Source organism: Mirounga leonina, unplaced genomic scaffold (assembly GCF_011800145.1).
Source record: "Mirounga leonina isolate KUSES-001 unplaced genomic scaffold, KU_Mleo_1.0 Mir_200, whole genome shotgun sequence".
In the NCBI taxonomy this organism is placed as follows: Eukaryota; Metazoa; Chordata; class Mammalia; order Carnivora; family Phocidae; genus Mirounga; species Mirounga leonina.
Genome location: NW_023270503.1, coordinates 24,486,661 through 24,508,905, shown reverse-complemented (window position 1 = coordinate 24,508,905; position 22,245 = coordinate 24,486,661). Strand labels below are relative to the sequence as shown.

General features: G+C 58.3%; 1 protein-coding gene across 1 annotated transcript in view; it reads left to right on the top strand.

The window, feature by feature from the left end:
* Positions 1-20,916, top strand: part of SRCIN1 (SRC kinase signaling inhibitor 1) — a 43,184-nt gene extending 22,268 nt beyond the window's left edge. Inside the window, exons 15-22 of the mRNA XM_035027467.1 lie at positions 4,984-5,114; positions 5,280-5,427; positions 5,764-6,010; positions 6,452-6,686; positions 8,315-8,469; positions 8,746-8,898; positions 13,276-13,422; positions 19,477-20,916. Coding sequence (XP_034883358.1) covers positions 4,984-5,114; positions 5,280-5,427; positions 5,764-6,010; positions 6,452-6,686; positions 8,315-8,469; positions 8,746-8,898; positions 13,276-13,422; positions 19,477-19,611 — 1,351 coding nt within the window. The 3' untranslated portion in view covers positions 19,612-20,916. The remainder of the gene's footprint in view (positions 1-4,983; positions 5,115-5,279; positions 5,428-5,763; positions 6,011-6,451; positions 6,687-8,314; positions 8,470-8,745; positions 8,899-13,275; positions 13,423-19,476) is intronic.
* The last annotated feature ends 1,329 nt before the right edge of the window (positions 20,917-22,245 follow it).

Sequence of the window (22,245 nt, the reverse complement as noted above, 5' to 3'; positions counted from 1 at the left end):
GCCAGCTGCAGGATTCTACTCTGTCCTCTGTCTGCTTTCATTCTGCACCGTGACCTATACAGAGTGACCCTTGGGTAGTGGCAACTGCCGCCACTCCAATTCCCGGATCTTTGAGACCAGGTATCGCCAAGGAAAACCTTCCTCCCAGCCTGGTGCTGCTAAAACAAAGCTCTAGCTTTTTCAGGAGGAGTGAGGAATAGAGAACACCCAGCTCCCAAATGCTTAGACATGGAAGGGTTAACGGGAGACAGTCCTCTGATCCAAATTTAGCAAATGGCTGTCTGGCCAAGATCCCATTGTCTGGCACTGTTGAAGGGAGAAGCTGCCTTTTGCTGTCCATCCACTGAGTGAGCACTCCCACCCCACAGCAGCCTTCTCTTGTCAGTCACTGGGGTCTGCTCCTTTCTCTGGCCTCTCTCTTGGTGGCACAGGGCACAAAGGGACCCGAGGTCCAGCTCCAGCATTGAGAGACTATGTGATCAGGGCAGTTTCTGTCCTCCTCTGTGCTTCAGCTTCCTTATCTGTGCCCAGTATTGAGATTTTTGCAGTTCTCTCCAGGGAGGGTTTGGGTTCTACTGGGCAATGACTTGGGGAGCCAGGAGAGGCTTCTCAGAAGAGCCCAGCTTGCAAAAGGGGCTCCTTGAGAACAGTCCCTACTTCTCAGCCTTGGGCCCACACAGCCTGTGTACTTCAGTGGGGTGGAAAGCAAAGAGTCCCATGAGCCCTTGTGGCTGAGATGAAGGGACCCTCTCACTTGGAAATAATCTGGCGGCAGCCACCCCATCATTTCAGGTGTGAAAGCTCAGTGACAACCTCAGTCAGATCTCCAAGTAGACTGGCAGCAGTCACCCCCCCTCACCCAGAGAATTCCATTTACCCAACTTTTCTGTCCTCTCCTTGCCCCTTTTCACTCAGCACAGAGGAGCTGGGTTGGGATTTTTAAAAGGAACTTTCCTGAGACATTAAAGGAAAATAAAAGAAAATATAAAAGCACAGAGGCAGAAGAGATGAAAGGACAGATTTAATCTTCTGTCACAGGCGCGTCTGGTCCTCCGCCTCCCCGGGGGCCTCAGTTCTCCGGAAGCACACAGACTCCCTACCCTCTGTCCTGTTATCAAACCCCCTGTTCAAGCTGCTCACTTGAGAGGGCTTGGGGCCTGGTCCATTGCTTCTGCTAGGATTCTCCATGCACTTTGAAGGGGGTTCCTGCTTTTTTTGGGGGGCGGCCTGGGCTGGGCTGGACATCAGCCCTGCAGTGGCCCTGGCTTGGCTATGAGAGCCCTCCCTGCCAGCTCCCATAGCCTCCCCGGGCATTAGGTTGACCAGCAGGCCCATCCTTATCCCTGCTCTGGCTGCAGCTCCTGTATGCTTTGCTCTGCCCCTTCCTCTTGCCCCAGCATCTTGCTGGAAGTTAAAGCCAATCCCGTGCTTCATTCAGCGTGGCTTTCTCACCTGTTTTTCTAGCCAAGCACTTGAGCTCTGTCTAGACATTGCTCTGAGGGGTACCCTCTGCTGACTTGAGAACTTTTGGCCTCTGGAGCCTAACTTGGACTAAGCCAGCACAGGCTTTGTAGGCCTGCTACACAGGTCCCCATGCTCCTAATGGCTCCATGCTCTGCTGTTGTTATCTTGAAATTCTATATTTTTAAAAGATTTTATTTATTTATTTGTCAGAGGGAGAGAGACAGAGACAGAGAGCACAAGCAGAGGGAGTGACAGAGGGAGAAGGGAGAAGCAGACTCCCGGCTGAGCAGGGACCCCGATTTGGGACTCGATCCCAGGCCCCTGGGATCATGACCTGAGCCAAAGGCAGACGCTTAATGACTGAGCCATCCAGGCATCCTTATCTTGAAATTCTTAATAATTTTTTAAGGGGCAAAATCTTCATTTTTCATTGGGCCCCATAAATTATAGAGCTGGCTCTGTCCTGACCCTGTGCTCTCCACCCCTCCAGGACTGAACCTGGGTCGGGGAAAGCCCAGCCACTTTCTGCTAATGGTGACTAGGCTTGGACCAGTCTGGGGCTCATTTGCAGAGGCTTTCCAAATCAACCCTCCCCAAATTTTGGCAGGTTTCTTGATCAGAAAATCGAGGTGCTAATTGAGCCTAAGGAGGACCTAGTCCTGCCCGAGAGTTGCACTGTTGTGTCCTCCCAAAGGCTTACCTGAGTCCTCCTTTAAATGAGAGTCTCTCTCCCCCCTCAGAGTGGTGTTCAGGAGTGACCATTTTACAAAACCGGCACACCCTGGGCCAGCCAGGTGTCACACACAGCAGGGAAGAACAGTGGTTCTTTCCCACGTGGCAGAGCATGGGCTGGGCAGGACAGGGATGGGTATGGCATGATCCAGTGGCTGAAGTCAGACATGAGTCAATTCTGCCTTGCCACAAAATAGTTGTATAACCTTCAACAAGCCGTTTCATCTCTCTGAACCTCTTTTTTTTTTTTTTTCTTTTTAATGCCAAATCTCATTGTATTAGTTAGGGTAACTGCTATAACAAATCATATAATGGTTCAAAAGTAACGGACCTATCCTTTTTTTTCTCACGGAACAGTACTGGGTGGGTTAGTGAATGACCCTCCTCCATGCCACCATTCAGCGACCTAAGCTAATGGAGGTTTGGCCATCTTCAATATGTGCCTTCCAAATCATGCACAGGGTTGTTGCCTTTCAACCCATAGGAAGGGGAAAGGAGCATGGAGGAGCTTCCGTGGGAGGTTTTTATGGGACGGCCTGGAAGCAGCATGTACCTCTTCAACTCCTAATGCGTTGGCTCGACCTGAGTCATGGCCATTTCTAACCGCAAGGGACGCTGGGAAATGTAGTCTGGTGTCTGAGCTCCGGTTTGTGTGTAAGCGGGAGGTACTAATGGCTTCCACGCCCAGGACTGTTGGTGAGGATTGAATAAGGTAATGAAAGTGGAGGGCTGCCCATGGCACCTGGTGTACAGTAAGTGCTCAGTACAAGAGAGCGCTTCAGATGGCAGTGCTGAGGCACAGGATTTTGTCTTTGCTCCAGTGTGGTCTTTTCTTTTTTTTTTTTTAATTTTTATTTATTTATTTGACAGAGAGAGACAGCGAGAGAGGGAACACAAGCAGGGGGGAGTGGGAGAGGGAGAAGCAGGTTTCCCACTGAGCAGGGAGCCCGATGCGGGGCTCGATCCCAGGACCCTGGGACCATGACCTGAGCCGAAGACAGATGCTTAACGACTGAGCCACCCAGGTGCCCCTAGTGTGGTGTTTTCATCCACTAGTTGGATGAAGATGTATAGGCATGCTGATAAGATTTGCTAGTGACACAGCGCTTTGAGGGGGAGCAAGTCTGTTGGATGGTAGAACTGTGAGCCGAAAGTTGTTTCCACTTGGATTATTGAGCTGAAATCCAGCAGATGGGATGTGACAAGGATGTATGTAAAGTCCTGCATGTAGGTCAGGGATGTCGGTGACTCAAGTCACAGAATCGAGGTGACCTGCCAGGGCTGCAGTCCCTTCTTTCACTTATCCATTCATTCCACAATTATTTACCAGACATCTACTCTGCTCCAGGCAACGGGCCAGATGCTGGCACTTGGAGACGAATCCAGAAGACATGGTCCCTGCCTGCCAGGAGCTACACAGCCCAGCTTGCAAGAGCTCTGAGGAGGGTTTGTGAGGCAGGAAGCAGACCCCCAACCCTGAGTGTAGGGAGTGGGGGAGCAGTTCCCATTGAGACCTGAGGGAGGAGTGGGGATTAGTCACACATGTGTGGTTACGTGTGCATGTGTGTGAGTGTGAGTGTGTGTGTGTGTGTGTGTGCGGAGTGTTCTAGGCAGAGGAAATGGCATTATAAAGGCCCAGAGAGGGCAGCACATACAAGGACCTTGGAGAAGTTGTGGACAGTTCTGAACAAAAGCAAGCCGGATGAGGACAGGGGATGTGGCTGGAGGGAAACTAAGAGCAGCCCCCAGGGACTGACCCTTTACCACCCTTTTCCCATTTGCATTGGCTCACTTATTTGTTTTAAGATTTTATTTATTTATTTGAGAGAGAGAGAGCATGATCAGGGGGAGGGGCACAGGGAGGGAGAAGCAGGCTCCCGGCTGAGTAGGGAGCCCAACTCAGGGCTCGATTGCAGGACCCTGGGATCATGACCTGAGCCAAAGGCAGATGCTTAACCACTTACCCATCTGAGCCACCCAGCCACCCCTGCATTGGCTCATTTAATCTTCGCAATGACCCCTGGAGGGAAGAACTCTTACTACCCCCATTTTTTGGATGAGGTTGCAGCCCGAACATAGTAGGTAACTTGTCCAAGATCTCTCTGCTGGGTGGGGCAGAGCTGGGATTGGAATTTGGATCTGTCTGACTCTAGAGCCAAATCTTCACCTACTACCCTCATGTCCTTCTTCACTTGGAGTTCAGCCTCAGGATGACGGGATCCATGTAGGGTTCAACACGGGGGGAGTGACTTGGTATGACTTACATTTTAGAAAGATGTGGGGTTTAAAATGGCACAAGCTCAGCATAAACCCTCTGACAACTGAAAGCAGTTTTGTCCTCAAGGAAAGAGGCTGAGCATCTGGATAGCCGAGAAAGGGTAGAGGGACGTGGCTGTGCCTCCCCTCAAGAGAAGAGACCTTGTAGGGGCACGTGCAGCTAACTGCCTGCAGTTCCCTGAAAGGCCGCCAGGTTCTCTCCTGCTTCCTCGGCAGAATGAGAACCAGAGGATGCAAGTTATAGGGAGAGAGATTTGGGTTGATGTTGCTAAGGACCAGAACTTCCACGGCGCCGTGAGGGCGGGGGCGGGGGGGACCCAGGGCACCTATTAGGGAACTCATCTGAAGTCTTATCTCTGGGGTTTGGCATTTCTGATTTCATTTGGGCATGTAGCCTGGTGGATGGCTTTTAATTTTGATCTGACTGGTGGCCTCATTTCTTGCCATTTGCCCAATTTCAGGGGGCTGGGCTGGGGCCAGAGGGGCTGAGGGGTCTCTCTCTGGTTGCAGTGACCTGGAGAAGTCGGTGGAGAAGATCCAGCGGGATGTGTCGCACAACCACCGCCTGGTGCCGGGGCCGGAGCTGGAGGAGAAGGCCCTGGTGCTGAAGCAGCTCGGGGAGACGCTGACCGAGCTCAAGGGTGAGCCCAGAGGCGAGGAGGCGAGAGTGTGGCATGCGGTCCAGGCCCGCAGTCCCTGCTGCACCCCCACGCCCAGCCCCACCCCCAGGCACTGCCCTCCCTGCTGCCCATCCTCCCTTATCCTTGGAGCTCCTCCCTCCCCAGCTCACTCCTTTGGTGCCTCAGCTCACTTCCCAGGCCTGCAGAGCAAGATGCGGGTAGTGCTGCGTGTGGAGGTGGAGGCCGTGAAGTTCCTGAAGGAGGAGCCACAGCGCCTGGACGGGCTGCTCAAACGCTGCCGTGGGGTCACAGACATGCTGGCCCAGATCCGAAGGTCTTTCCCTCCCTGACATCTTATCTCCGACCTCCGATTCCCCAGGAGGTCACATGCCAGGCATTGATAGATTAGCCTGACCCCTTACCCTGACTCCTCTAGAGGTCACTGATGTGCCAACTGGATCTGTACCTCCCCTCTGACCTGTGACCCCTGGCACGGTGTAGGCTTGGCTCTCCCTTATGCTGGATGCGGTCACTCCTCCCCAGGCCCCCCCATCTGTCCTGCAAGATCCCAGAGCCCTCCTCGCACCCTGCCTCCCCCAGGCCAGGCTTCGCTTGCATGGGGCCACCAACTTGCGGGCCCCACAACTGTTCCTAACTCTCCCAACCCCAGGCAAGTGGACGAGGGTGTGTGGCCACCCCCCAACAACCTCCTGAATCAGTCCCCCAAGAAGGTGACGGCTGAGACAGACTTCAACAAGAGCTTGGACTTCGAAATGCCACCCCCCAGCCCTCCACTGAACCTCCACGAGCTGAGCGGGCCGGCCGAGGGAGCCCCTCCTACTCCCAAGGGGGGCAACCCCACCAAAGGCCTGGATGCTGCTGGCAAGAGAAGCGTGGACAAGGCTGTGTCTGTTGAGGTGCTGGGCCCGGGACAGGGGGGTGCATGAGCTCAGCTCACACATTCTTACCACCATCCTAGATTGGGAAGCGCCAACACGTGGGTACTTTTTCCTGGGGGAGGAGGAAGTCTGAGAGACACATTGATGGTGGCATGAGCTCTGCCAGACAGAAAAACATTTTCTAAAACGATAACAATCAAGGCAGTGTGGTGTTGGCCTAAGAATAGACTATGTGGTCAATGAAACAGAATAGAATGTTCCAAAACAGGGCTAAGTATTATCAAGAGAGGAGTATACGATGGTGGTGGCATTCCAGACTTACAGGGAAAGAGAATACTCAAGAAGTCTGAGGGTCCCCTGGGGGCTGGACCAAACTTCCTTCTCCGTTCCTGGCATGTGTGGCTGGGGGAAGGGGCTGCAGCCCCTGCTTCACAGCTGAGCCCCGCTCCTTGTTTCCAGGCTGCCGAGCGAGACTGGGAGGAGAAGCGGGCAGCCCTGACCCAGTACAGCGCCAAGGACATCAACCGGCTGCTGGAGGAGACACAGGCAGAGCTGCTGAAGGCCATCCCTGACCTGGACTGTGCGAGCAAGGCCCACCCAGGCCTGGCCCCCACCCCTGACCACAAGCCCCCCAAGGTCCCCCACGGCCAGAAGGCAGCCCCACGAACCGAGCCCAGTGGGAGGAGGGGCTCAGGTATGGGGGCGGGTAGGGGACTGGTGAAGAGCCCAGACGAGGGGAGCCCCATCTTCAGGAGCTCTCGGGTTGATGGGGGAGGCACCTGGGCGGGATATCTCTGGGGTTGGACTGCCGGAGGGGGGAGGTGCTGGGGCCTCAGCAGCCTGACCCTCAGCCGCTGTGGGGAGACCCAGAGGACAGGGGGGAGCTGGACTCCATCCGGGGCTTTTCCCACTGCCCTGACTGCGGCTGAGAGGCCCACACAGGGAGGAGAGCAAGTCCAGGGCAGGAGTGACCAAGCGTGTGCTCTGACCCTGGCCGTGCCGAGACGGGCAAGGTGCTGGTCCTCGTGGACCTGGTTTTTGTGTCCCCCCGCCAGCCTGTGAGCTCACAGGGGAGGCAGAAATCCGACCAGAAATAGCAGTCATCATTCCTTCATTTATTCATTCTTGTTCTCTGTATTTGTCAAGCACCTACTGGGTGCTGGGTGCTGGGTACTGGGTGCTGGGTGCTGGGGATAAGGAGAAAAGACACCACTTGTTTTCAAGGAGCTTAAAATTTAGTGGGGGTGTAATACTAGCATTTTTGCTTATCAGGCACATATTATGTGACAGAAACTACCCCAGATGCTTTCTATATATGAATCCTTACAATTTTGCAGCAACCCCAGGAGGCAGCTACAGTAATTATTCCCATTTTGCCGATGAGGACACTAAGGCTCAGTGTAGCGAAGGGATCTGTCCCAGGCCCCGCTCAGTGTGCAGACCAGACACGGGATGCGGGTGCTAACCGCAGCCGTGGGGTGCAGTCCTACAGGAGGCCCTGGGAGGGCGGGGAGGGCTTCCCACTGCACGTCACTTCCCCTTGGAGTCTTGAAAACAAGTAGGGGCTTTTCCCTGGCCAGTGAGTGAGGGCATTTCAGCGAGAGGGAACGGCACCTGCAAATGCCTGGAGGGGTGTGTTTGGTGTTGCTGAGCGGGGTTCAGGCCAGGAAGGAGCAAGCAGAGCTGAAGCTGAAACATTGGCACGCGTGGAAGACGCTGGGCCAAGGAGCACGGACATGGTTTGGGGTCATGGGAAGGCACTGGGGCTCAAAGGCAGAGGAGGGTCGGGTTTGAGTGACTTTTCTGTAGGTTGCCCTGGAAACCACCCCCACCCCTGAAGAAACGGGCAGGGAGCGCCTGATGGGTGGCATCAGGCTCTTGCAAGTTTAACCACTGTCTCTTGATGGAGAAGAGAGGAAGATGGGTGCAGAGCCGCAGCTGAAGGGCAGGGGGAAAGAGATGGATGGATTAGGACAGCGCTTCTTAAACTTGAATGTGTGCATGAAATCACCGGAAGATCCGTCAAAATGTGGATTCTGGTTCAGCAGCTGTGGGAGAGACCTGAGCTTCTGCATTTCTAACAAGCTCCCAGAAGCTGCAGGTGCTGCTGGTCGGTGGCCCGGGGGCCTCACTTTGAGTACACTAAGAGGGGTGCCGGCCTGGCTTCCGTCCGGAGGTGAGAGAGAAGGAGGAGGGGCCTGTGTCCTCTCCCTGAGCTTCCCTCTCCCCTCCTCCCCAGAGGAGGAAGCAAGGTTTCTCTCCTGGGTGCCCAGACTCCAAGGTTAAAGGTCCCCTGACCCCCAGCCCCTTGGCTGCCCACAGATGAGCTGACAGTGCCTCGGTACCGCACGGAGAAGCCCTCCAAGTCGCCCCCGCCGCCCCCGCCCCGCCGGAGCTTCCCCTCCTCCCACGGCCTCACCACCACGCGCACGGGAGAGGTGGTGGTCACCAGCAAGAAGGATTCAGCCTTCATCAAGGTACCGACCCCACCTGGGGCAGCGGGATACCCGAGGGGACCTCTGAAGACCCTCTGGGGTGGAAGGAAAAAAGGGGGCTGGTGCAGGGCGACTCTGCCTCCAGCTCAGGCTTCCATGGTGGGAAGGGGGCCGCCTGGCAGGGGACAGGGGACAGGGGACAGCGGAAGCGGCAGACGAGCTGGGGCAGGAAGTGGTCTGGCATTGATGGGGCCGAGGATGCGAGCTGTTGCTGGAGGGGGGCAGAGTCTGGTCTTGACGGGGGCCTGGGCCTTGCAGAAGGCCGAGTCCGAGGAGCTGGAGGTGCAGAAGCCCCAAGTGAAGCTGCGCCGGACCGTGTCCGAGGTGGCCCGCCCAGCCTCCACACCGCCCATCATGGCCTCTGCCATCAAAGATGAGGACGATGAGGACCGCATCATCGCCGAGCTAGAGGTGGGTCAGGGGCATGCCTGGTCCCAAGGCCTCAGCCAGGCCCCTCCCTTTCCCCACCAAGATGACCCCGGGGTATGGGGCTGGGGGCGGGGGTGACTGGGGTCCTGTGCTCCTGCCAAGGGCTGGCCTGTACAGGAACCCGTCCTTCTTGCCTTGATTTCTCTGCCACTGTAAAATGGGGGGAGGGGGCCTTCGCAGGGTTGAGTGTTTTCATTGTAGTCTCTGACACCCCCACAACTGCCCCGAGACCCCCTAGGCTCTGACACACCCAGCCCTGAATGTTCTGAGGACAGAGTGTTTTAACACACTGATCCCCAAGTACCTTGAGCTCCCTGCCCATACTCAAGTGTTCTCAGCCCCCCTCCCCAAGTGGCTGGAGACCCTGACCACCTAGGCCTCTGGAGGAGGAGACGAGATGGAGGGCAGAGTGGCCAGTGAGCATGGTGAGGGGCCAAGGAGTAAGGCTGGGGTCCCTCCCTGTGGGCCTTAGACCGGCACCCCTGTCCTCCCTGTGCCCCCTTCTCCAAACCTGCCCCCACCTTCTGCTCCCCAGGTGTTTGAGAGAAGCTCAGTGTCTTCCCTCCCCCCCACGCCCCGCCGCCAGCCGATCCCCATCTTGCTGGCACCCCAGGACCTGGGGCCCCCTGGGGGCTCAGCCCAGGGCCCCACATGGAAGGTAACGGGCTGCCCCCCACCTCTCACAGCTCTCTCTCTGCCTGTGCCTCCACACCTTCCTCTCCTCACCTCTCACGCTAACCCGCTAACACACCAGTCACCTCCCCAAGTCCCGCTGCTCCCACAGCCCCGCCTGCCTGGACTCCCCCGGAGACTCTAGCGGTCTGGTACCTGGCGCCCCGCCCCCCACTCCCTGCCCTGCCATGGCCGCATTTTTCTTACAGGCTTGATTCTGAGTTGGGTATTTTGTTCCAAGCTGCAGCCAGAGTTTAGGGCTGACCCAGAGCCTGGGTTTTGTCTTGGTTCAAGACTGGAGCTTGGATCCTGCTCACTACATGACTTTAGGTCCAACTCAAAATCTGACTTCGTCCTGAGCCCTTGCCTAGTCCCTGCTCCAGAAGCCCCTCCTCCGCCACTGGTGCCTGGTGGGGCTCTCCCACTAGAACCTATGCCTTGCACTGGGGGTCAGGACACCCCAGGAGAAAGGCTCACTTACAGCCTCCCTCTCTCACATGGCCCCAGTGGTCAGGGAACTTGGAGGAGAAGAAAGTCATGCCCTTCCTTGGCGGCTGGCTCTTTCAGCACTGGGAAGTTCTTCCTTCTCTCTAACTTCAGTCCTTGCTGTTGTCCTGCTGCACTTATTTTCTCTTTATCTTTTCTTGGGAATGTTGGGGTGGACCTGCTGTCTGCACCCCCAGGGGACTGCACTCGAGGAGGGGGCACTGGGGGAGGTGGTCTGGGAATCCCTCCGTCTTCCCAGTCAGGTTGGGGCAGGAGAGCCTCTGCTCTGAAGAGGGCAGCCTCCCCCATACACATGCTCACCCGCCTTGTCTGGTTCCCTTTGGGCCACCATGGGCTCCATGCTGGCCGCCACCTAATTTCTGGCCTGGCTTGAGGCTTGTGGTGCTTTGACTCCTTGGCCAGGGGGAGCAGACAGGTGGACAAAACCATCTGCTGGGCAAAGGATGGGCACAGAGCAGTCCAAGGAGCCGTCTGGGGATGAGCAGTGTGCAGGGGGTGCCCCCTGGGCTGGCCGTGCCCTTGGCACTTTGACCCACTGCACCCAGCTCCTGCCTCTCTCTGGCCTCTGGGAGCTAGACCTGAAGGAGCCCAGGGGGCAAAGCCCCTCTGCTGGTTGAGCTGGCTTACCCTCTGCATCCTGAGGCGCCACTGGGCAGTGGAGCCAGGCAGGCATGGGTCGCCTCTCTGCTTTCCCAGTCTCCATCCAGGTAAGCAGGTGGCAGGGCTGGGTGGGGTACCTTGGGTGGGGGGCTTGAGGTCCCTGCGGCCCCCTCCCGAATCTCCCCCATGGCTCCTTTTAGTGGAAAGAGCACTGGACTTGGAGCCAGACTGCCTGGGTTCAAATCCTGGCTCTGCCACTAACTAGCTGTGGGTGAGTGACCTTGGGAGAATCACAGGACACCCACCCCCGATTTCCTCATCTGTCAAGTGGGGACCATAGGAGCGGTCACCATGTCGTGGGTTATAGTAAGGACTCAAGATGAAGACGTATATGACAGTGCCTGGCAAAAAGACTCTGCTGGTCTGAATTAGACGAGAATTCACTCAGGTTGGGGGTTAGTGAGTGGGGGGCTCCCCCAAAGCCAGAGCAGGCGACGCTCACACAGAAACAGTGCTCTAGCTTTGCGGAGCGTGTGTGCAGCCGAGGGATGTGAGCGCCGCCCCTTGAGGCTGTGAAGCCCTTGGGAAAGCTCCAGAAGTAAGGGGCGAGGGGGCCGCTCTGAGACGAGCACGACAGCCCCAGCCTCTGAGGCCAGAGGCCATTCAGGTCAATTCGGCAAAGGGCGAGTACTGGCCGAGTGCTTACAACAGGCCGGGCACTGCTCCGAGCCCACGCCCACGTGAGCGCACTGAATTCTCACCGACTCCGTGCCACACTTACCTCTTTGCACAGACGGGCAGACTCCTGGCAGTGCCCGTGGGCCCTGCTCCCGGAGTTTAACATGGGCAGTGAGAGGTAGGCCTGCGTCTGTGCTTCCGGGGAAACCGGCGTCCCTGCCAGAAAGTGGGGGAACCCTAGTGTGGGGTGGGAAGGGACCTGAGTTCCAGTCCCGGCTTTGCCTCTGACTTGCTGAGTAAACTCAGTCACCAGCCTCCCCTGGCTCGGTTTTCCCATCTGCGCAAGGAAGGGGCTGGGCTCACCCGCGTCTAACCCCCCATCCCAGCTCAGGGCGTTCCGTTTGCCGGGAGCAGACTCTCCCTCATCTCTCCTCTCCCCGCAGGCTGCCCCAAGCCCCAGGGCCTTCTGCGTCCCCCGGATCATCTTGACGGAGTGTACCCCCAGCCCTCCCTCCCCACCAGAGGCCAGACCTGAGGAAGCCGGTCCCAGGACAACCCCCACCCCGCGCCCCCGGACCCTGGCTGGCAGCGGGAGGGGCTGCAGTGGCTCCCAGGCCCTGCCAGAGGTGGTGGCCAAGGCTTCCCAGCCCAGGAGCTGCTTGGCGCCTGAGAAGGAAGGGGCAGCTCTGAAGAGACTGGGGATAGAGAGCTGCAGCCCAGCGGAAGGAGGCGCCGGGGCTCCCTGCCCTTGGGTACCAGCCCCTGACGGCACTCAGGAGCCCTCCACTGCTGAGACCCAGCCAGAGAAGACCCCCAAGGACACCGGAGAGGATGCCCAACCCTGCAGTGGGGAGCCCAGGGCCCAGCCTGCTGGAGGCCTAGGCTGCACAGTGAGAGGCGCCACCACCCAGCGGATGGACAGCCTGGAGGAGACACTCCGGGAGCTAGAAGAAGCCCTGAGCCAGATGGGCACAGCCCTCGCCGCGGGACCCCCTGGCAGCCCCCCACCCCTGCCACCCGGTCCCCAGGTGGCTGCCTCCTACCCTAGCCTCTCCTCCTGCCTTCATGCTCCAGTCTCTCGGTCCTCAGAGCTGGAGGGAGTGGGGGTCTGCAGGAGCACCACGCCAGCCCCCTCCTGCCACTGGCCTTTTGTCAGCTCCTGCCAGCCTCCTGGGAGCCCGGCACCGGGTGGGGTTTGCAGGCAGAACCCCGGGAGGCTGGGAAGCTGGCCTACCCAGGGATCGGCCCTAGCAGCCCTGGCAGGGACCAGGTCCTCTCCCCTCTGCTCTGTACCTATAAACCAACAAATAAAGTTCTCTCTTCCTTTTCCATCCCCACGCTCCCCTCCCCCCTCTCCTGTCTGACTCTCTTTGCCTCTGTTGTTTCTCTGTCTGCGCCTCTGAATTGGGGTGGTTCAGAGGAGCTGGACTTGTCCATCTCTAGGGAGACTTCACCCCCATGCTCCCATTCAGAGGAAGATGTGGGCCCCACCCTGTCTGCCGTCATAAAGACCCCCCTCAAATCTCAGGCATGCTCTGGGAGACTCAGAAAAGGGTACCTCGTCAGGAGTGGGGGTGATGGCAGCGACTCTCACTTTAGAAGTGGCTCCCCGGAAGGCACCTGCTGCCCCTGGGCTACTCAAGGAAACCACCAAAGAGCTGTCACTGGGGAGCTGCTGGGAACCTGGCTGGGAGGCCCCTGTCCCTCTTCTGCAGGGAGGCCTTAACCCTGGCCTTGGAGAGTGGACCTGGGTCCTGGCCAGGGATGTGGAGGCAGGGAGGTCCAAAGGTCTCCAGTTCTCAAAGGGCCCACTGAAGAGGACCCAGCCCCCGAGACCCCACCCAGCACCTAGGATTCCTGTGTGATCCCACCTTCAACCCCACCCTGTTCCTCTTCCTGCAGAGTGGTGGTGGCAGCGTGCCACCCATGAAGGTGGTGACTCCAGGGGCCTCTCGGCTGAAGGCGGTGCAGAGCCAGGCGGGAAGCCCCGACAAAAGCAAGCACGGCAAGCAGAGGGCGGAGTACATGAGGATCCAGGCCCAGCAGCAGGTAGGCGTGGCCCCGTGGGGGGCGGGGTTCGACCCATCCTGGCCCCTCCCCTTCCCCTGCGCGGCTGTGCGTTGGGGCTGTGTGCGGGGCGGCTCCTGCCAGCACGCCTGGGGCCACCTTCCTGCCAAATGCCCAGAGACCTCCTCCCTGCCAGAACGGCCCCACCGGTCCCCTGAGCCATCTTGTCCCTCCTCCTGCCAACCCCAGCGCTCTGGATCTGGTTTAGAACACGTATTTTCAACCAGGCCACTCCCCTTTCCGGAGACCCCCACCTGGCAGAGAAGGCCCTCTCCCCAGCTGCTCCTGGAGGAGGGGGACCCAGCAGTCTTTTGTCCCCGCTGGCCCGCGGCCTTCCAAGGCCCGGCCTGCCCTGGGGTGTGGGAGGGGGCTTTGATGTCCCTTTGTCTTCCTGCCACTGCTCACTGCTGCTGGGCTTCCTCTCCCTGCTCTCAGCCCCCTGCTCTCTGGGGGGCACCCCACTGTCATCAGTCCTCGCTTTTGGCTCTCAGGCCATCTCCCAGCTGAGGGAGAAACCAATTTTGCTTCTGCTTTTCAGTGTTTGGGCTTTGGTGGGTTCCACTGATGTCAACGGGGAAAGGGAGAAGTACTGTGGCCCCCCCGGTGGGGTGGGGACGGCAGGGATGCTGTACCCTCTGTCAGATGTAAGTCAGCGGGCTTGGGGCCAGTGTAGAAGTGACAGCCCCACCCGTGGGTGTTTCTGACCTGTGGCCCACTGCGTGGCCTGGTCAGAAGGTGCAGGGTGGTCCTTGGACCTAGATATTGAGAGAGACCTTTCGTGCACTCATTTGGTTCAGTAAGTATTTCTGAGCAGCTCCTGCGTGCCAGGCCTGTTGTGGGTGCCAGGGTGGGAACGGGCGCTGTGAAATGTCCAGGTGCTGTGACCTGAAGAAGGTTCTAGGCTCTGAGGCAGTAGGTTAGAGGTGGCAAGTCCAACTCCCTTCTTCACTGATGAAGGGGCAGCTCAGAGAAGGAAAGGGGCTTCCTGAGGGCACACAGCAAGGTGGCATCAGAGCCAGGACGGGGCCCAGGAATCACAAAGCCCTTCCCACCCCACAGCCCTGCAACAGCCCTGGGCTGCTGGTTCCCTGGAGGAACCCACAGAGACGGCCATCCCAGCCCTACCCGCCCCTGACCAGCTCTCCTCCCCGGCTCCCCACTGGCCCACCGTCTTCCTCGTGGGTCCCCGGACACACCGTGCAAATCCCACCCTAGCTCCTTGTCCTGCCTCCACACTGCCTGAGTCCCCCTCGTCCCATGTCCATCCTTCCTGTCCAGAACAGCAGCTGACATGCGCGGGGTGCTCCCTGTGCCAGACACACAGGTTCTCTCATTTCCCGTTCGCCACACCACTCTGAGGAAGGTCCTTTTGATGCTCACTCAAGAGATGGGGAAACTGAGGTTCTAGCCACGGTCATGCAGCTGGCGAGGGTGCAGGAGAATTGGCACCCTGTGCCTGGTCCCCTCCCCCATACACACCTTGCCTTCAGCCTCTCCAGCTGTAACTGCTCGGCCATCTCTCACCCTGACTCCCTGTCCTGGGGCACCCAGAGCCTCTCTCCGGCCCCTCCGTCACCTCTGTGGCCTCCATTCAGTCCCCAGCCCACTTGGCCTTCCCTCCAGCCTCCCCCCAGGGCCCAGCTAGGCCTTCTGCAGCCTCAAGCATTCACACACACACACACACACACACACACACACACATGCTCACGGGGATGCTGTGTAGGCCCTCCATTCCTCTCCTCCCTGGCCAGCCCTCACCCTGATCCTCCCGGCTCCCTGCTGGGCGTCTCTCCTCTGCACACCTCCTCACGTCACTGGGCCCCGCTTCCTCCTGGGCCTCTTTGCTCCTCATACCACACACTCCTCTCCTGGGGTGCCATCTGTCCCTGCCCCGGGCTCTGTTCTGAGCCCAAGGCTGCCCCTGAGAAAATGTCACCCACCCCCGGGGCATCCTCCCACCTACTGTTCAGGTTGTCTGCCCCCCGCCCCAGGGCCACAGGCCTGGCTGTGCCTCTCGCTTTCACTTTCTGGTCGCCTTTCATTACAAAGCACCTTCTTCCTAACAAAGTAATATACGTTCCTTGTGGACATTTCTTAAAGAAGCAGGGATAAAAACAATCCTATGCCTCGTTACCTAAATGCATGCCCTTCTAGGGTCTCCCTGTCACTCTGTCACCTCTAACCTATTTTCCCAGACCTGCGGGCTGGGGACGGATGTGTATAAATTGCAGATCTGCTCATGTCATCCCCCCAGCTTTAAACCCAGGCCCACTGCTCCCTGCCAGATGAGAAAATCAAAAGTCCTTCACCTGCTGCCCAGAGCACTTCCATGACCAGCCTGGGTTCCTTCCTCCCGGTTCTCCTGGCGCCCTCCGCCCCACACCCTCAGTTTGCTCCAGCCACTCTGGATCACCTGGCCCTCTGTCCTCTGGGCCTGGACAGCGCTCCCTATCAGCTCAGGCTGTGAACTTGGTCAAAGTCCTCTGCCTTCTGCTGGCTCTTCCCTCATCTGTACAATAGAGACAAAAACCCAGCAGCAGGCTTCTGAGGTCACATCATACCAGGTGTGGGAAGGAACTGGGAAAGCCCTCAAGTGCCCTGGGAAGGACAGTCCCCATCGTCCTCAGTTGCACTTGGTCGTTGTCTGTACGCTTGTCAGTGCTGAGGGCTGGGCAGAGGCCTTTCTCTCGTCACGTGGTTCTAACACTTGGGGCTCAAAGCTGCCTTTGACAATGACGAGGGGAAGAATAAAAGTGCGAGGACCAGAGACACCAAAATGGGGGGAAGAGAGTTCTGAGACGTGGCTGCAACAGGGCCTTGTACTACAAAGACACCAGAAGAAACAATTGAGAAAAAGCCCGAGGATGTCATGCTGGAGATCCAGGGGTGGGATGGTAGCCAGATTCCCAGGGGTGCAAGGAGCCCGGGCCTGCTGCAGATGGGAAACCATGGACCCCTCCTCTTCTACTAGGGCTAGGAAATCTGTTGCACCCCTGGTGCATCTCCTCAGAGGGTCCTGCTGTCCTGTCATCCTTCCTCCCCGCCCTCCGCATGGCTGCCTTCACTCCCCAGGGAGGGGGGGTTCCCAGCCCCACAGATCGGGTCAGGAGCAGGAGGACCTTTCCCAGAAGCCCCTAACTGATCTCCCCTCTCTTCCCGTTGTCCGTTCCCGAATCAGTCACTGGCAAGGAGAAGGGAATTGCTTGAATTGGGTAGATTGCTCGGGACCCAACCCTCTTGGGCTGGGGGAAAGGCCCACCTCTCCTGATAGCCCAGGGCCTGATCTGGGCAGGATTTCATCAGGAAGGAGGGCGTGTGGGCAGCGGAGGAAGGGACACTGGGAGTGGCCCTGGAAGAGGCGCCAGCAGGGTCTGCCACAACAAGGTGACCTGTCCCTGTGCGGAGATCTATGTCACAGCGCGGGGGGGCGGGGCAGCATGCTGACCTGCAGGAAGAGTAGGGATGCGGGGCTCAGCTGCCTAGGCCCCGCGAACCCTTCCAGTCCCCCCCCCCCCCCCGGCTGGAAGTTGAAGGTGACAGCATTCTGCTTCTCTGGACGTACTTGGAAGTGACAGGAGAGGGCTGGTGGGTAAATGAAGTGACGGAAAGCTCCAGAGACGGCAGCTGTGTTACCAGAGAACCTCCGCAGCCCGGGACAGGGCAGGGGGCACGATGGCCATGTGCTCCCTCAGCTTCAGGGGAGGGGGCTTGACGCGTCCCTGCGGCCAGTCACCCGGGAGGGAAGGTGGCTGGGAGGGCAAACGGGTGCTCACAGAGCAGTACAAGCCGCCCAGGTCTCCGTGAGGAAGGAGCGGGGGTGTCCACGCAGGCCGCTGACCGGCCCCGCGGCTACTGCGGAAAGGCCTCGCGCTGGCCGTGGCAGAAAGGGGCCAGCGCCTGGGTGAGGACGTGTCACCTGAGCGGCGCAGGAGTCAGGTGGCGGCCCAAGCTGGAAGGCGGGCGTTCCCAAGACCAAAGCGCAGAACAGACCGGGGCTCGACAAACGCTAAAGGGGAGGAAGAGAAAAAGCTTTCAACTAGAGAGATGGGTCGAGAACAAAGAGGACAGCCAGGAGGGAATCAGCAGCCGGCTTGGGATGTGGCGAGATGTGAGGAGACAAGCAGGGGGCTCCCCGCCCACCCGCCTTTGGGAGCAAGAACTTTGAACGGGAAAGGCTGGGACGGGAGGGGCAGGCCTGGAGCCCAGGGCTAGTGACCGGGAGTCAGACGGCGTGAGGCTGTCGCCGGGTCCAGGTGCCGGGACCCCCACCCCCACCCCCCGCGAGCAGGGGCCAGGCCTGGCACATGCCCCTCGGGCAAAGGCCCCAGTGAATCCAGGGATCTTGTGGCTGGGGCCCTGGAGCCTCGGTGAGTCCAGGCGAACTGCGACAGGAAAGAGGGGGAGGGGTCAGAAGACCCAAACGGGGAACCTCTTGCCTGGATTTGCAGCAAGGGAAGAGGTAGACTGCGCTGCGGGGCGTGAGCGTCACATCCCAGGGGAGTCACTGCGTGGGTGGAAGAGCACGTGGGGGCCGCCAAGAGCAAGGGCGAGTTCCAGGCGGCCGGTCAGGCTGCCCGAGGCCTCCTCGTTGCCCCCGCTGGCGTCTGATAGAGCCTGCCCAGCGGGGGTTGGGGGTTCCCGGGGTTGGGGGTGGTGCGGGGGGCTGTAGAGCCGCCCTGCCCAGACCGCAGCTGCTGCGGGAGGGGGCCCGAGGAGCCTCAGCGCAGTTTCCAGCCCTCCCCTTCTCCTTCCTTCCTTTTTTTTTTTTTTAAAGATTTTATTTATTTATTTGAGAGAGAGAGAGAGTGAGAGACAGAGAGCACGAGAGGGAAGAGGGTCAGAGGGAGAAGCAGACTCCCTGCCGAGCAGGGAGCCCGATGCGGGACTCGATCCCGGGACTCCAGGATCATGACCTGAGCCGAAGGCAGTCGCTTAACCGACTGAGCCACCCAGGCGCCCCTTTTTTTTTTTTTTTTAATCAAGACCAGTTCATTATCCCACTAGTAGCTATGCAAGGCGGGGAAGGGAGGGGCGGGGGGGGGCAGTGAATACGACAGAGAGAAACCCGGTCCGTGTAGCCCCAACCCAGTGGCGCTCAAAGCGAAGCGTGCAGCAGGGTCCCCTAGGGTGCCTGCCCAAAATGCAGGTTCCTGAGCCTGAGCCAGAGAGGGAGAGATCCTGGAGCAGGGCCCCGGAATCTGCATTTGCGACACCTCCTCCTCTCGAGGTGATGCAGATGGCTCTGGAACCGTACAAACACCCAGAACCAGTCTAGACACAGGGAGTCTGCTGGGGTGGGAGGAGGCGCGGCTGTTTCTAACTAGCCGAGCTGCGCAGTGGGCTGGAAGCTGGGAGAACACTTGTAGGGGCCGCAGCGGGGCTTCCTGCCGTGGGCCAGAGGCTGGATGCAGTGAGTGCCTTTTCCTCCAGCTTGGGGGTGGGGTGGGGTTGGGGAGGGGGTTCTTCAGAGTAGTGCTCCCCCGGGAAGACCCGCTTGCCCCACATTGTCCCCGTAAGACCTTCTGGTTAGGATCAGCCTCCTGTAGAGGTCAGAAAAGGGTCTGGCTGGGCTGCTGGCCCCTTGAGACTAAGAGCCCACCTACTCCCAGCTGGGGCCACTCCCCTCGCCACCCTGCACCCCTGCGGCAGCTAACCTCTCGCTTCTCCCTCCCTTCCCCTGTCCTCCCCACTCCTATCTCCCTATCTCCCTGTCCACTTGTCCTGGGTGTGGCCTCCCTTGTGCTTCTCTGGTCTCTCTCCTCCACCTGCTCTCTTTCCTGTCAGTAACCCTGGTCCCCAAGCCTTTGGGTCCAACCCTGTACCCACCCCCTCTACTCTATTCTGCACCCCCACTGTGGCCCCCTCCTCCCCATCTCAGGGGCTCACTCTCTCCAGATGCCCCTCTGGCTTCTTCCTTTTGCAGTTAATTTTCTCTTGGATTTGTGGAGGTTTTTCATTTTTTAAAACTTCAGCTGGGGGCCAGCATGAAGGATCTCCCATCCTCTCTCTGACCCCTGACCCCTGTTTTTGTTCCAGGCCACTAAACCATCTAAAGAGATGAGCGGGTCAAATGAGACCTCGAGCCCAGTCTCAGAAAAGCCCTCGGCTTCCAGAACCTCTATCCCTGTATTGACTTCCTTTGGGGCGAGGAATTCTTCCATCTCCTTCTAGAAGCCCCTTCCCACCTCCATTTCAGCCTGTTCCCCCTCCGGACCCCTGCCATTTCTCTCCCTGCTCTTCTTCCCTTCATCTCTACCCCACCCCCACCCTAGTCTCTGGCTTGCCACAGCTGTGGCCCTCCTCAGCTCTCTACACCCATCCCCTGTTGGTGTTTTTGGTTTTTTAAATTGATTCACTTTTAATTATCTTTTTTTTTTTTAAAGCAGAACAGTAAAACTAAAAACCAAAACACCACCTTCCCTTGGTTTCCTGTTCCAAAATGGCCCACCTCCTGTCATCCTCCCTCCCTTTTCTCTTTACCCACGCTTCCTCCCACGTCCATCCTAAAGCCCCTGCACCCTACGCTCCCTTCCTGAGAGCACTCCAAACAAACTCTGAGCCACGGAGACCTGGAGCGGAGAGACACCCCTCTCCCCGTCCTCGGAAACCTTCCTGGAGGAAACTCTGGACGTTGGAACAACCCCACTATCAGGCTGGCAGGGAGACTCTGGCCCTGGAGGTGCCCCAGCTGCCCAACTTCGCTGTGACCGAACTCTGCTGCTCCACTCCCTTCCGCTCATGCTCCTGTGGGCCTGGAGTCAAGACGGATGGGCTGGGCAGGGAGGCAGGGTTGGGGGGGCCTGGGGGCGGGTGTGAGGCCTTTGAATCTGTGTGTCCTGGAGAGGAGTTGGCTTCCTGGGACTCCCTTCTTGTGGTGAGGAACCACCTAGCCTGTGCCGAGCGAGGAGCGGGCCCTTCTGGGTAGTGGGTTTTGGGCGGCCTGTTGAACAGCCAGCCTGACCCTGGGGTCACTGCCCCAGAAGAGGGCAGCCCCGAGGAGGGCTATTTGGTACTTTTGGTTTCCTAATTTAGCACTTTACATGACATTAACTTATTTAATGGGGGTGGGCAAGAATGAAGGGCCTAGAAAACTAGATTTGGGGGCGTGGAGGGTGGGAAGGGTCTTGTGGTGAGGGAAGTGGGGGGAATAGAGAGGGGCTGATGGGGGGGCAGTGAGGACAGCTCTGACTCAAAGGTCAAGCGACTTGACCTTTAACCATCCTCTTTGAGATTTGAGGGTTTGCAGGGAAGGGTGAGATGATTTTTAAATGGGGAGCTGGTGACCCCAGGTGGAATCTTTGAGGGCCCCTGAGGCCTGACCAGCCAGCCCGTGCCCCTAGACCCAACCTGTGGATGCCTGCCTTGCAGAGGCTGGGGCAACGAGGCTTTTGACCAGGTCCTGAGAAGGGGAGGAAGACCAGTTTTGGTGCTTAGCCCCGGGTCCCCCAGAGGGCACAGTGAGAGGCCGGTGGGGAGGGGGGGGCGGGGTGGTATGTGGGTGGGGGATGAGGAGGCAGATAGGGTAGGGCCCCTGGGGAGCAGGATTCCTATTTGGAGCGCAAAGTGGGGTAAGCACAGGGGAGGGTTTGGGAGTAGTCTCCCTGAGTAAGCACAGAAAGAAGGAGCCATTGAAGGGGCAGAATCTCCTAGTCCCTGGGGCCTGGCTGGAAGGTCAGCGTTTGGGGAGAGCCAGGGGAGCTGTTGAGGGTTGGGGAGGGAAGGGAGACTGGGGTTGTGTTTCTTCATTTCTTTCTTTTTGCTTTGTTTTGTTTTTGTTGGTTCATCCTTGTTTTCTAGCTTTGGATCATTTTTGTACAAAGGCAAGCAGGCCTTTTTGAAAAATAACAAAAGAAGAGGAAAAAAAAAAAATCCCTCCTGAAAAAAAAAAAACCCTTGGAAAATAGGAAAAAAAAAAAGGACCTCATAAATGATGCAATTACTTTTAATTGCAGGCAACTCTTTACATTTAAGTGAAGTGTCTTAACATTTTATATTGTTTTAAAAATATATTTACATATTATATATATATAATATACGTAATATAAATATATATAAATATTTAAAAAAGAAAAAAAAAAAGAAAACCACGGCGCCCTCTCCCTGGCCGCTGTTTTGGCGGGGGAGGGAGGCTGGAGGATGGGCACATCGGCCTGGCTTCCGTGGTCCAGTGAAATGGTTCGGTTTGATTTGGCTGTACAGAGACCCCCTGATCGGGAGGGGAGGGGGGAGTGGTGCCCCCTCCTCCCTCCACTCCATTACTCTTTGCTTGCTACTTTTCGCTTGCCCCCCCCCGCCAGCCCTGTGACCTGAATGTGTGCCCCACCGTCTTTGTCCTGAGTCGAATGTCCCTTTGTGGGGGGAGGAGGAGGTGTCCGTCCACGAGGGGCAGACGGAGGGAGCCGTGGGCCCCACCCCCCACCTGCCCATGTAGCGCCCAGTGGGACTGACATCTTTCTCTCCCTTTGGCTCCTGCACATTTCCGGGCTGAGAGGCGTTTGTGTGGAGGTGTGAGCAGCCTGTTGTGTGTATGTGCGCCGGCCCAGGTCCTCCTGCCCAGGTGTGGAGGGAAGCGTGTGTGTGCACGGGCGTGACCTTCCACACGTGTGTGCGGGGAGGCGAGCGCACTCGGTGCATGTTCGCTGCTGGGGCATCGGCATGTGCCCACCTGCATGTTGGCACGGAGGGGCTTTGCACGTGAGAAGGCGTGTAGTGTGTGTGTGTGTGTGTGTGCACACGCGCAGACACGCAGGGCTGCGAGAGACTCGTATGCGTGCGGGCCACATACGCGTGGACAGAGGGCCGTAC